The sequence below is a fragment of the Aedes albopictus genome, chromosome 3 (assembly GCF_035046485.1).
Source record: "Aedes albopictus strain Foshan chromosome 3, AalbF5, whole genome shotgun sequence".
Taxonomy (NCBI): domain Eukaryota; kingdom Metazoa; phylum Arthropoda; class Insecta; order Diptera; family Culicidae; genus Aedes; species Aedes albopictus.
This window is the reverse complement of record NC_085138.1, coordinates 369,748,238-369,763,057: the sequence shown is the minus strand read 5'-3', so window position 1 is coordinate 369,763,057 and position 14,820 is coordinate 369,748,238. Positions and strand designations below refer to the sequence as shown.

General features: G+C 38.0%; 1 protein-coding gene across 1 annotated transcript; it reads right to left on the bottom strand.

Annotated features, from left to right (window-relative positions):
- Positions 1 to 54: 54 nt before the first annotated feature.
- On the bottom strand, positions 55 to 13,016 carry LOC109397161 (tenascin). Its single transcript, XM_019669498.3, has 6 exons — positions 12,767 to 13,016; positions 12,420 to 12,692; positions 12,208 to 12,351; positions 11,826 to 12,140; positions 11,618 to 11,758; positions 55 to 232 (listed from the first exon to the last, which is right to left on the bottom strand). Exons 1-6 carry the CDS (start codon positions 12,828 to 12,830, stop codon positions 144 to 146), a joined length of 1,026 nt encoding a protein of 341 aa, XP_019525043.3. The 5' UTR covers positions 12,831 to 13,016; the 3' UTR covers positions 55 to 143.
- Between the last annotated feature and the right edge of the window lie 1,804 nt (positions 13,017 to 14,820).

Genomic DNA, 14,820 nt, shown 5'->3' with positions numbered 1-14,820 from the left:
ACCACGTGGTCGTATTTGAGGGAGTTTGCGCATTCATAGGAGTAAGCATAACACTTGTTGACGTTAGAACATATTTTTATTATCGAAAATAAATCAACAATTCAACAAATACCTTTACTGTATGTACACAAAGATAGAATTATTCAACAGGTAAACAATTGTTTAGATAAGAACGCTGCTACTAACAGGAATGTCGTTACTATGGATGATACTTGGATTGTTGAGGAGCCACCTGTAATAGAAAGAACATTTTAGTAATACCTAATCTTCTTCTGGTGACATGATTATTGGTTTTTGAATGTTTTGGTATATACTTTAGGATTATAACTAATTCTATTTTTCACCTTTTTTGTTTACATACATTTTACTATTTAATAGAGTGTCAGTGTGCGGTAGTTCGGCAGCAGCAAAGTTTCGCGCGCTCGCTTTGCTAGATTTTTGCGATTTGTTTTTCTTCTCTGCGGGGCACCGACGACGGGACGCCAAGCAGTCAGTAGTGTGCGGTAGTTCGGCAGCAGCAAAGCTTCGCGCGCTCGCTTTGCTAGATTTTTGCGATTTGTTTTTCTTCTCTGCGGGGCACCGACGACGGGACGCCAAGCAGTCAGTAGTGTGCGGTAGTTCGGCAGCAGCAAAGCTTCGCGCGCTCGCTTTGCTAGATTTTTGCGATTTGTTTTTCTTCTCTGCGGGGCACCGACGACGGGACGCCAAGCAGTCAGTAGTGTCAGTGTGCGGTAGTTCGGCAGCAGCAAAGTTTCGCGCGCTCGCTTTGCTAGATTTTTGCGATTTGTTTTTCTTCTCTGCGGGGCACCGACGACGGGACGCCAAGCAGTCAGTAGTGTGCGGTAGTTCGGCAGCAGCAAAGCTTCGCGCGCTCGCTTTGCTAGATTTTTGCGATTTGTTTTTCTTCTCTGCGGGGCACCGACGACGGGACGCCAAGCAGTCAGTAGTGTCAGTGTGCGGTAGTTCGGCAGCAGCAAAGCTTCGCGCGCTCGCTTTGCTAGATTTTTGCGATTTGTTTTTTTTTCTCTTCTCTCTGCGGGGCTCCGACGACGGGACGAGTGTGCGCGCGCCGTGGTTGAGTCGGTTCCGAATTTTTCGCTTCCCTTCGGCGCTAGTTTCCAATACACTTTTAGTTGATAATAAATATTTTCTTTCATTTTTTGCATTTACACAAAAGAGTGAAAAATGTTAGTTCGGGTTCGCCGGTCGAGAAAAAATCCGGGTGCCGACAAGTGAGTCGCGTTCAGTGTATTTCTGTGTGGAATAGACTAAAGGTTTCTGCTCCCTAGTGGAGTGGAGACGCGCGATAGAATTTTCTTTTTGGCTAGTTCTTGCGTCGAAAAGTGGTCGGTTGTTAACGGCGGTTTGTGTATATTGATCCATTGTCAAATCATATCACCAACCATAGGTGACTCCCGGACTGACAATGTACCTTACCCTACTAACAAAAAATTCCTTCCTGAGACAAACGTGGAGATGCAGCGATTCGCGGTCTTTTTAACAACGTTTGTCTTACTAACATTCCCTTCCATCCTCGATGACCGTAAGGACGTGGCCGGCGCCGTTATTGACCTTATTAAAGTTGAGAGCTCTCGACCTGTGTACATTGAGAATAGTAAGCTAGTCCCAAGCCCTATTCATTGGTTCCTTGTGCAATTTCGATTGCTCTGGTCAATCACGGAGTAGCAACTACGAATTGTGCGGTCATCTATGCTCATGCTCATGCTCATGCTCACATACATTTTACTATTTAATATAAGTACATATGTTTTTTTTTTTAAATTTAATCCTTGACATTTACAAGCTTTGGATTGAAAGTTCTTGGTAAACCGGAACAAATTATACTATTTAACAATTTAGGGATGATTTCCAGAATTTTCCCAAACCTAACGGAGTTATAAGGTAATGATAGTCAAACTCAAGCCAATAGTCAATATTGACTGAAGTCTCAAAATAGCTAGTGCTCTTTTATCGATCCAGAATTTCAAGCCAAAGATTTTCCTCGACGTTCCTCGAGAGTTTTTTTTTACCTCCAAGCATGTTTCTGAGATTCCTAAAGGTAATCTCGTAGGATTTTCGCTTTCTTTGATATGTTTCTCAAAGATTTTCTTCTACGGGACGCTCATGATTTGGTATTTTTTTCGCTCATCAATAATTCTCAATTTTTGTTATGGGTTTTAAAAGTAAGTTGAAGATGATGACGATTCATTACGTTAATTGAAAATTGATGAAAGGTCAAATGGGACTGATATGCGGGTAAGGGCAGTATACGTCCAAGTAATTTCTCAGATTTCTGTTAGAAAATCCATTGATCTTCTTGAGGAGTTTGTTCTAGGGTTTAAGCAGAAGATCCCTTTTGAAAACGCTACAGAAGATCTTCCGAAAAATCCAGTATAAAATTCTCTATTGATGTTCCAGCAGTTACTTTGTGATTTCTGTGAGGAAGTTATTATTATTAACTCTTTATTATGGGGAAATTCAGCCCAAAACTGGTTCATCCCCGTATATTAGAAGTTCCACCAAAACTTTCTTTATGACTTTCTTGAAAAAATCCTCCAAGAATTCCTATACGGTTTTCTTTAGGGGTATCTTTTCGGATACCTCTAGGAAACCCTATGGGATACTCCTTCATGTAATCTATTGAAATTCCAGAACTATGTTTGGGTTTTCTCTAGGGGCTTCTTTTGGGATTTCTCCAATAATGTTGCTAAGATTCCTCTACGCTAACTCGAACGATTCCGCTTGGTTAACTCTTGAAATTCGATGAATAGTTTTTGTTTGGAAACGTGAAAAAGTTCCTTACCCCTGGATTCCTCTTTTCCTTGTGGAGTTTCTCTGGAATTAAAATCAGATGTCCCTTTCTAAACTCCTTTTGATGTTTCTGGGATTCCTTTAGGAATACTTTGTTTACTTCAGGAGTTCCAGCTGAGAATCATTCAATGTTCCCTCTTCAAGAGTTTATCCGGTATCTTTTCCAGCATTCCTGATTCCCCTAAAATTCTTCCAGAAATCGCGCTGAGATTTTCCCAGAAGTTTCTTGTGAGGTTCTTTAGAAGATCTTCTTAAGGAATCATAAGCCAAAGCTTTTTTGAGATTCCATCAGAAGCTTCTTCTGAAATTCGTCCAGAAATTTTCCACTAGTTTCATCTGAAATTCATACAGGCGTTCTTTTTGAAATTTCTATAGGAGTTCCTTTTAGAATCATTTAAGACTGGGTTTTCTTCAAGAGTGTTTGGTGTATTGTCTCCTGCTCATAGTTTTCCCTTCTTGGCGTAACGTCCTAACTTGTGCTAAGCTTTCTCTCAGCTTAGTGTTCTATAAGCACTTTTTGCGGTACAAATTTTCAGATGTTTCGTTGGTTTGTCATGAAAAAAATGTTGATGGAAATCGAAAATAAATTTTCTAGAACTCTGAGAATCTCTGACCTCGTTGTCGTGAATATTTTCACGGAAAAACTGGTCAAATTTTTGAAAATTTTGACGAACATTTAAGAGGAAATTGAAAATACAGAAAACTCGTCTGACTAAACTACAAAAAGAACAATATTGTATGTTTATTCAATAATTGCTGCTCTTTCATTAGTTATTCCAAAGAGTATTTTGCCCGTTTCTGTAGGATAAATGCTAAAATTTCTATCTCAGAGAAAAACTATAAAGGAAAAAGAAAATGATGGTGGGGTGATTCACCTATTGTTGAACACAACCCAAATGTTGAGCAGTTTCCGAATATCGTACTACAAATAAATCTTAAGTAATTCAAAGGTGTTCCAGAAGGCTTTAGGCATTTCTGACTGACATTTCAGGGGGATTCCTGGAGCGTTCGAGCAGGGCCCACGGGGATTTAGAGGTTTAAAGGGTAATGCGGTTTCAGGGGCGTTCCAGGGGTATTGCAGGAGGTTTCTATAGGTCCCAGGGGCACACCATCAGAGATATTCCAAGGGGTTTCAGGCGCATGCCAGGAGCAGGGATGGGAAATGTCATAATAAGGTCATTTCGTTATCTGCTAATTCCACTGCACTTTAGTTGGAAATGTTAATCGGTGACATCATTTATTATCCTTAACTAATCAGCGTTATGGACTGGTGATGCGTACGAACAAAAAGTTACACCAAAAGCGATGTAAATAAAAAAACTCATAACTATTATTTCATGAAATTCCTCGACATGTTCTATCCCTGCATGGGAGTTTCATGGGTGTTCCATAGGGTTTTATGGGCGTTCCACGGGCTTTCAGATGGTTTTAAAGGCACTGCAGAGGTGTTGTAGGGGTGTTCCAGAGGATTTCATAAGTGTTCAAAGCGTTTCAGGGGCGTTCCATGATGTTTCGTGGACGTTCCATGAGGTTTCACAAGGTTTTAAAGGCGTTCCCGAAATGTCCTATGGGACTTCAAGGGGTTTCAGGAGCATTCTAGGAATATCCTGAGAGTTTCAGGGGCTTTCAGTGGACTTAATCGCGTTCCATAGGGTTCAGTGATATTCTAGCCGCTTTTCAGGAGCGTTCTAGGAGTTGTCAAGGGGTTTCCGGGGCGTTGGAGGGAGTTTCTGGCGTGTTCAAAAGAGATTCAGAGGTTTCAGGGGCGTTCCAGGGAATTAAACGGCGTTCCATGGGGTTTCAGGGACGTTCCAGAGTGTTCCAGCAGGGATTTTAAGAAGCGTTTCGACGGTTTTCAAGCGGTTTTAGGGGCGTTCCAGGGAGTTTCAGGGGTGTGTCAGAGAGTTTCAGGGGGTTCCTTGGTCGTCCAGGAAGTACCAAGGGGTTTCAGATAATTTCGGAGGCGTTCCATGGAATGCCAGGGAGTTTCAGGGGTGTTTCAGTGGCTTTCAGGCGTTTTCAGGAGGGTTTCAGGTAATTTTAAGGGGTTTCATGGGTGTTGCAGAGAGTGCAGGAGGTTTCAGGGGGTGTTGCAGGGAGGTTCCAAGAGTTTTTAGAAACGTTCCAGGGTGTTACTGTGGGTTCCAGGGGGTTTCAGGAGCGTTCCATGAGTTTTAAAGAGGTTTCAGGGATGTTCCAGGAAAGTTCGGAGGTTCTAGGTGGCTTCAGAGGGTCCCATGGGCGTTCCAGGGGTGTTTCAGGCGTGTTCCTTGGAGCTCCGGGACGTTTCAAGATGTTCTAGTCTAGCAGGTTTCAGGGGTTTCCATGAGCGTACCAAGATATTTCATTGGGTTTCTGAGGCGTTCCAGGGAATTTTAGGAGGTCCCTAGGGCGTTCCAGCGTTTAAGGGGGGTTCAGAAGCTTTCCAGCCGTTTCATGGGGTTTCAAGAGCGCTCCATGGGATGTGCAGGGGATGGCCAAAATGTTTGGGATAGGCAACTTTTTTTATCTCACAAAAAAATTCAACATGGTATAACTTTTCATAGAGTGCATCAAAAAATCTCAAATTTTGACTGTTTATCAACCTGTTATATGTGCATCACTGGTACAAATTTGGGCTCGATTGATTAATCTTTCGCAAAGTTAGAACCGTTCGGGTAAAGCACTATTTTTTAAACAACTCATTATTGAGCTGTCATATCTCGGAAACCAGTGAACCGAATTGAATGAATTTTTTAACGTTAATCATATATTTTCTGAAAACTTTTCAAAATGTCTATTTTTTGTATTTTTTACGTAAGTTGAAGAATCTGAAATACTAATCAACTTGGTTGATTTCCGAGTATTGTATAGTGCTATAAGTTGTTTTATGCAATTCAGTTTCATAATTTCTATTTTAAATAACTCATTTCGGTATCATAGTGACCAACTTTTCCATACTGGTTCATTATGCAACTGAAATGTGTTGCATAATGAAAAATATTTGCATAATGTTCATTATGTACCGTAGATGGGCTGCATCGAGCCCGAAACCGGTCGGCATTAAGGTATTTTTTTAAATTATTTTGACGATTGTAAGAATCATAAGTGTCGTGTCTTATCTCACGTCGCGTTTCGTGATTGTCGTGTTTGTTCTTACGTTAGCACTAAGTACACAAATTGAAAGTAGGCACCAACGTTTAAAAACGCGTAATTTCCTTTAGTAACGTCAGCTCTATTTAAAGCTTTCCCAACTACCCCTGAGCAGACTAAATGTTTCTCTTACCAAAGGATTTCGTGAGAGTGATAATGCCCTGCAAAACTGTGCAATTACGCCTTTTTGAAATATATTCTTTTCCATGTACTTCTTTGGAATTTTCTTCAATATTACCTCCAGAGACACCGTTAGAAATTCCTTAACCTTTCAGGACGCACGCCATCAAGCAGCTGAAACTGCACCGCGCTCGCGCTGGATACGACGAGCGAGGTTTTTTGGTAGTGTTGTACTTTTTACAACGGCGCGCGTCCTGAAGGGTTATGGGTTTTTCTCAGGATTTATCTAAAATTTTCCGCAATTTACAGAAAGAAGATTCTCGCAGGAAATCCTAGATGAATGATTCCACCAGTAATTCCTCCAATGATTCCTTCAGAATGCATTTCTGTTCATCTATTACCTTGAAAATTTCCCCAAGGATTTCTCCAGAGATGCTGTTGGGTTGTCCTTCAGGAATTTGAAACTAGTCTACGGGTTTCTTTAGAAATAAGTTCCTTGAAGGATTGCTATAGAAGTTCGTTGATGAATTTCTTAGAATATTTCTGAAGGACTTTTTCCTGGAGTTTTTCTGTGGATTTTTTCCAGGAATGCTTCTAGACATTCATCAATAAATTATTATAGTAGATTTATCATAGATTTCACCATGAATTCCTCCTAACATTTTTCAAAAGATGAAATTCCAGGAGAGGTAGTAGATTATTTTAGAAATTCCTCTTGGGTCTTCCTTTCTATTCTATTCAGAATGTTTCCCGGAACTTTTTCACAAACTATTGTTGAAATTTCTCCAGAGGTTTCTCCAGGCATTTCTTCGTGTGTCCAGTGATACTTTGAAGCATTTGTTTAGAAACTCATCTTGAAACTCTCAAGAGATTCTTAAGATATTTGTAAAGGAATTCCTGCTAAAATTCCTAAGAAATATTCATGAATAAATTCCTTAAAGAATCTGTGGAGATAAGGAGTGTATCGGAAATTAACTATAAACATTCAGGATGCTCTATCTCGAAGCATGTTTGGTCTTATCGTTTCAGTTCTTCTATCAAATCTTCACAATACAGTCAAGTTTAGAACAGCCTGAAAAAAATTGTAAAATGTTTAGCATTATTGATAATATTGTAGAATGAATACATCTCACAGATTAAAGTTTTGGACAAATTGTTGTTTTTTAAAGATTTTTCAGCGTTTCAATAACCTGTAGCGAATAAAACTTGTACGGCGAAAAATCCAAAAAATATTAATTATTGTTAGCAGTTATGTACACATAACATATCACCGAACACCAACTTAAAAAAAAATATTTATGGTCGAAAAACCCTCAACATTTAAAAAATGACCTATCCTAAAAACAGTAATTTTTTGTCGAACTTTGACAGTCTGTTTTAAATATCTTCAAAGGTTATACAATTCCGTTCTCTACTAAAGCTACCTCGTCGTTAAGTTTAAAAACATTTCCAATTAAAAAAAAATTGAATCATCAATTTGATGTATTTTTTATTTGCGTAATCGTGCTTTGAATGAGCATCAAAAAAAAGGGTCCCTGAAAAATGACCTTTTTTCATTTTTAAGAATTGCGCTAAAATGGAATCGAATTTTTTCTTGAAAATTTTTTTTTACCTATATTATCAGCAATCTGGGAAAGAATATATTTGTGCTAATATATTTTAAAAAATCAAAAAAAATTTCATTTTTTCCGCAATTTCAAATTTTTAAGAGGTGTCCAAAATTCCAAGATCATGCGTTTAAACTTTGAGATTGATGACCATGTAAAATAATTATTTTTACAAAAGCAAAAGTGCCATTCCTTTTTCTGAGGATTTATATAGCACCTCCAAAAATAAAATTATTTATAACTTGAATAAATTATTTTTTAGGATGTTTTGAACATATATAGTTAATTTCCGATACAGTCCTTATTGTCAGAGTTATTCTTGGAAGAAATATCGGAGAAATTTTTGGGCAAATACATGAAGGAAAATTTATTTATTTTATTTTATTGATGCACAAGGGGGTCATGGGGCCAAGTCTCCAATGCAAGTCCAAGAACTCACATCGTCCATAATACACCGTGGAATTTGGGAGTAGTCATTGCAACCTCTTTTGCCATGCGGCTTTTAAATTTTGCGTGGCCTTAAGGATGAGGAAATGTGTGAGATTGATTTTGCGTATTAAGCTGTGAAAGAATGTGTTGTTAATTAAATGGTCAACGATATTTACCTTTGCGCATTTTCACACAATATGAACAAGTTTGACGATATGATGCTTGATATTCAGTGAACCGTTTAAGCTACAGGGGATAGACAAAATGATCGGGACAGGCAAAATTTTCACTTTTCAAAAAGTGTTCAACTACCTGTAACTTTTCGAAAAGTGCATCAAATATTCTCAAATTTTTACTGTAAGTTCATCAACTAGTTGTGTATCAGTGGTCCAAGTTTAGAAAAGATCGGACCATTCTTCACGAAGTTATAAAGATCCTTGAAAAAGGTTAAATTATCCGATAGCCAACTTTGAGCTGTTATATCTCCGGATTCAATGAACCGAATGCAATGAAATTTTGATCCTTTATGACTTATATAATGAGCAATGAAAAACCATTGACTTAACTTAATATTCTTAACACGGAAGAAAATTATAACGATTAGATTTTTTTTTTAATAAAACACCAAGTAATCCAAAACATCAACATCGTTTCGAAATTCAAGATGCAAATTATAGTTCATTTAATTTCCCTCTAATTGACTTATATATAAATGTGTTTTGAAGTAAAGTAACAACATTGCCACCAAAAAATTTAAAAAGTAATAGAATGCATATTAAAAATAGACCAATTTACTGAAAAATCATGAAAAAATAAGATCGTTATAATTTTGTCTCTTGTTAAAAATTTCAAGTTAAGTCAAATGTTTTCCAGAGTTCATTATATAAGTCATGAATGGTCAAAATTTTATTTCAATCGGTTCATTGAATCCGGAGATATAACAGTTCAAAGTTGGCTATCGAATAATTTTACCTTTTTCAAGAATCTTTATAACTTCGTGAAGAATGGCCCGATCTTTTCCAAATGTGAACCACTGATACACAACTAGTTGATGAACTCACACTAAAAATTTGGGAATATTTGATGCACTTTTCGAAAAGTTACAGCTATTTGAACATTTTTTGAAAAGTATAATTTTTGCCTGTCCCGATCATTTTGTCTATCCCCTGTAGTTCTTCTTGTGATTCTTGTATCTTCAATATTGAAAGCTTGGTTTATAATTTAAAAAAAAAATAGAATGACTAATTGCGTATCAACTTCCTTCCTGCAAATAGATAAAAAAACAACAACAAAGGACCATGACGCTTCTTCGTTTGGTCACGAAAAGTATCGGTTCTTGTTGGTACGACAAGTGTGCATCTTTCTCTGTAGAGTAATGATACATTTAAGTCCCGAGACCTGACATGAACCTGTATGAACTCATGCAAGAATTTATGGAGAAATTCCTGCATGTATCTCGGAACTAATAATGCAAAAATCTCTAGAGGAATTCCTAAAAAAAAAGTCAATTCACACCGTCTTCAGCCAGAGGCTGCACAGACTGAACACAACGGGCAACAGAACACCCAGTGGCCCAGTGATGAATTTTTCGTCTGACGAAAAGTTTCCTCCGACTGGAGCGGGAATCGAACCCACACTCCGTGGCTTACGATACGCTAACCGCACGGCCACTAAGCCCAATTCTTGCAGAGTTTTTCCTGATGAAAATCCCGGACACTTTCTGCGGGAATTTTCAATTATATCCCTAGAGCAATTCTTAAAAAAAATCCCTAGTGGACTTCTTAAAAAGGTACATATATGATTTTTTGAAAGAATCTCTGGATCAATTTCTCAACATATCAATCAAAAAATTTCTGAAAGAACCTTTGAAAGAATTTATGAATGAATTCTTGTAGAAAAATTCTGAAGTAATCCATGGAAACAATTCCGAAAGATTGTTCAAATGCATCCCTGGAACATTTTTTTAAAAGTAATCTCTGGTGGAGTTCCAGAAGGAACCCATGAAAATGTACCCTAAAAATATCTTTCGAGGAATTTCTGTGAAAAAATCTTGCTACAATTTAAGACTGAATTCCTGGTGTCATTTTTGAAGGAAAAAATGAAGAAAATTTGTGGAAAAAATCCCAAGGGAAATTTTGGAAAAAATCTGTTGGAGAATTACTGAATGAAACTTTGGAAGAATTTCTGATAGAATTTGTCGAAGATTTTCTGAAGAAAACCTTGTGAAAAATTTCTGGAGGAATTCTGATTTTCTGACAGAATTGCTGAAAGCTAGGGGTAAGACAGGTATAGCGAGAGTAATTATTTCATCCAAGTGTTCATCAGCATTCCTCTGGATAGCTCTGGATCACTCCGGATTTTCTTAAGTGTTGTTTGATACCTAGAAAAAACCTAGCAGTTTTGCCTATTTTCACGCTTCTCTCCTACGTTCCTTACCTTTTTAAATGGGTTTCGGTCAAAAATGTAATTAGGCGTATCTTAGAATAGCTCTGGATTGCACAGGGTCGTGCCCCTAGGCTGAAGGAATCCGTGAATAATTTCCTGGAAGATTTCTGGTACGGATTTCTGAAAGAATCTGTGGAGGCATTTCTCAAGAAACTCATTGATCCTTTTAAAAAAAAAACTTGTTTTGTGCCTCTTTTGAAAAGACTCCCTATTCCAAATGTTTGGGAAAAATAATAAAAAGAGGAATTTCTGAAATAATCTATTAAAGATGTTATAAAAGAACTTCCAAAAGAATCCATGGAAGACTGTCAGAAAGGAATTTCTGTAGTATTTTCTAAATGAATCTATGGAGCAATTTCAGAAGGAATCCAAGGAAGGTTTTATAAAATAGTTCTTAAATTAATTTCTAGAATATCTGTAGAAATCTTTAAATAAAATTTTAAAGGAAATCATTAGTTTTCTAAAGGCTTTCCTGAAAAAATCTCTGAAGTTATTCTTAGAGAAATCTCCCAAATCATTTTTGGCTTAACTGCCCCTGCTTGCATAACTGTCCCATCTTTGCTTGGTTTCCTATTCATATGAGACTGTTATGCGACAGGAGGCAGTTAATTTCTTGAAAAAAAAAACAGTGGAAGATTTTCTGAAAGAATCGCAGGAAATCCTCCTGCTGATATTCATGGATGGTTTTAAATCCTTCAAGAAATTTCTGGGGGAATTTCTCGAAGAATTTGTGAAAGAATCACTAAAGGATTATTGGAGAAATTCGTTCAGTAATTTCTGGAGCAATCCCTGTTATAATTCTAAAATAATCTTTTGTGTAATTCCGAATAAAATAGCTATCAAATTCACAGAATAAATGCCTGTCAGAAATTAAAGAAATCTCTGAAGCAAATCAATCTTTGAGAGATTTTTTAAAGAGCCAGTTGCAATGGCGCTCATACTGGTTTTTTTTTTGTAGTCTTAAGAGCTGGTTACTCAGTGAGTAATTTGGAGTAACCTTCATGACACCACTGTTAAATTCAGAATATCCGATTTAGAAAGCTAGTCAAACAGGTAGAAATTCCAATACTTACTATGGCTAATGCAGATGCCTCCCTTCTCGTAGAAGCCATGCGTGCAAACGCACTCATTCATAAAGCATTCCATCGTCTGTTCATGAGGGCCACGGTGGAACTGGTAGCACTCCTTGTTATTATTACAGCTGGCACCGTGAGCTGAAAAGTAGTATGTCCCATTGAAACCCTTCCGTATTCTACAACATCACCCCCCAACGATACTCACTGACTTTCCTCTTGCACAGCACGTGAATCTTGTGCTCCGGATTGGTGCTATTGTGGGCTTCCGTCGGGAACGGATAGTACTGCTCGTTGCAAACGCACTTTCCCTCGCTACAGAGCGATCCGATGCCAAGTTGGGCGATGCATTGGTTCGAGTCGCTACACTGCTGTTCGTAGTGAGCTACCGGCAAGCAGGTGCTATTCTCAGCATTCGCCACGAATCCTCCCTGGCAGATGCATTGGTGCTCGTGGCAAAGCGAGTTGGCCGTATGGTTGGAACAGTCCTTATCCTGCTGGCAAGGCTTGTCTCCTGGTGATGCTGTGAATGCGGAATTGTAATCAATTTCTATATATTGTTAATTTATAAAGCTTGCTTGTGATCCTACCGATAATGGACCGACACTCCTTCTGGAAGATGACAAAGTGGTTGGAACAGGTACAATTGAGATGTGCGTCATCGCAATGCGAGAAGTGATCGTTAATAATACACTGTTCGTCGATCTCGCAGGTTTTTCCCAGTTCAACGGATTCTGTGCACGCAAAAAATGATTAATTACACACCTAACCTCAAAAGGTTAAACCCAGAGATCCAACTTACTGCTCATGCACCGTTTCCCCTCTCGGCTAGGAATGAACCCTTCCTTACATATGCACAGCTTGGTTTCCTCATTACAGTAGGAATTTTCCGCATGGCAGGGGCACTGCCCTCCGATTTGATTGGACACTTTGACGACCACCGGTTTGCAATCGGTCTGATTACCGCCGTCTATCAGTTCGCAGTGGCAGGTACCGTTGGAGCACGTGCTTTTGACGGCACTGCTATTGAACGTTTCGCACTCTTTGTCATCGTCGCAGCTCAAATCGAGCAATTCTGCGTCAACGAAAAAGGTCGTACAGAGTTAAATTCATAAAGCATAATTTACCGGTTCGTTGCTATGTACTTACCACTGGCACTAACGGCACCCAACAGCACTAGGAAGATCACCAAGTTCAATATTTTTTGTCGCATCTTCAAAACTTGGCGCTCGCGATCACGCGATCGATTAGGCGGGGGGATGTTGGCTCAAGAAGTGTTTGACCTTGGACGTCTGTCTACCCACACCGGTGCCGGTTGATCGCACTGAACCGTTGAGAATGACGACGATGACGGTAGTGACAATAAAGAGCCTCTTCTTCAAAGGTCACAACTACTATTCTTTTTGGATTCAATATTTGCTATAAAATTTTTGCTTTCGGGTAACCCTGGGGTCTGATCGATTTTGATGACTATATAGAGACCATTATGATCAGTTTTGCGAGGGGTGCTGTATGCGCGAATTCAGATGAGAGGCAATCAGCTGTGCTTGTTCTGTCGTACAATGGGCTCGCATGATAAGGCGGAAGAATGATCAAGCTTTTTTTTTTTCTGATGACAGGTAGTTATGTTTACCAGTAGATTAAATAGATACTAAGAGTTAGTAAAACGATATTTGTACAAATATTCGCTTTGAAGGGTGAGTTTTACAGGGCATCTGTTGTGGTAACTTGCGACCTTAAATGACGTTCCCCCGAATTCCCCATGAGTCAGAAAGTTAATTCTTCAAATAAGCCGTTTCCTTGTAAGAAATATTTTATTTTTACGATCGAAGAGTTCTATATCAAAAGCTATCATTTTACTTAAGGAAGTACCTACGTAGCATTGCTTGGAATGAGTGTCAAATAAAAAGACACTCCTATTCTCCATTAATTGACTCTAAAGGGCCGTCTATAATTAAAAGAAGATTACTTACGAATATTTCGGGAAAGCGGATTTTTTTTATTATCGTAAAAGTTGGTAGGAAGGTTCCCTTATTAATTTTTTTTTCGTTCCTGAGAAATGATCAATTTTGTACAAATTAATAAACAAGACGGTCGAAAATCAACTAAAATCTGGACATTTTTCACAAAATTGGTCATTACTCTGGAACAGAAAAACACCTCTTGAAAATTTCACAGAATACAGCTTAAAATTTTTTTTGAGATTTTTTCCAGATTTTCCATACAGTTTTTCCGACTTTTCCAACCGATTTTCCTCAACTGTGAAAAAAATTGTGGAAAACAATTTTGATTTTGTATAGGTATTTTTTCGGATTGCTGAGAAAATTTGCTTATGATTTCACAAAAAATGTGTTTACAATGCTTTGTTCTTGAGTTATGATTTTTCAAAGTAGGTGGTGTCTGTGAAAAATGTTTGTTTTCCACTGGAGTTTTTCGGAAAATTAGGCAACCTTGATTTTTTTCAATTTAGTTTTTGTTCATATATACCTGTGACAAAAATTTCATCAAATTCTGAGTACCTTCGCACCAATTTGTACGATAATAAAAAAATCCCCGAAAGTAAATTATTTAGGTTATCAATCGTCTGTTTTTTTTAATTGGTTGAACATAGGGGCATTGAATTATTATCTTAAGAAGGGTACTCATTAATTATGTAAGTTTTTCTGATAAATTTCTTAAGAACATTTATAATAACCGACTTCAAAAGTGTGTTCACCTTTACCATTAAAAACTTCTTAAGAACGTTTGCCGATAATTTGGCGAAGAAATTCACCCACATAGTATTTACCCAATAGTGGACTTTTTGAAACTATTCTTAAATTTCCTGCTCAAATCTTTTTCCACCGGGAGACAACGGAAAATGTTTCTAGACTGTAGTAACAAGCGATAGAATTCGCTAAAAAGCGATACATAATTAGACTTTTTAACCATTTTTTTAATGTGAACACTTATATGGGTCATTCCACGCCAAGTGACCGACCGCTTGCAATCGACCATCACGGATTTGAACCAAATTTGGCTGAAACATTTGTTTAGATGGGAAAAGAAAAAATCCAAATTTTGGTGCCGATCGGATCACCCCTCGGCTCGTGGCAGCACCCCTCGTTTTGGCCGATATGAAAATTATCCTCTCTTTCTTTTATTTTTATCATTGAAACGATTGCCCCTACACATTTTCGACCTTCGGCTTTTTTAAAGGAAAT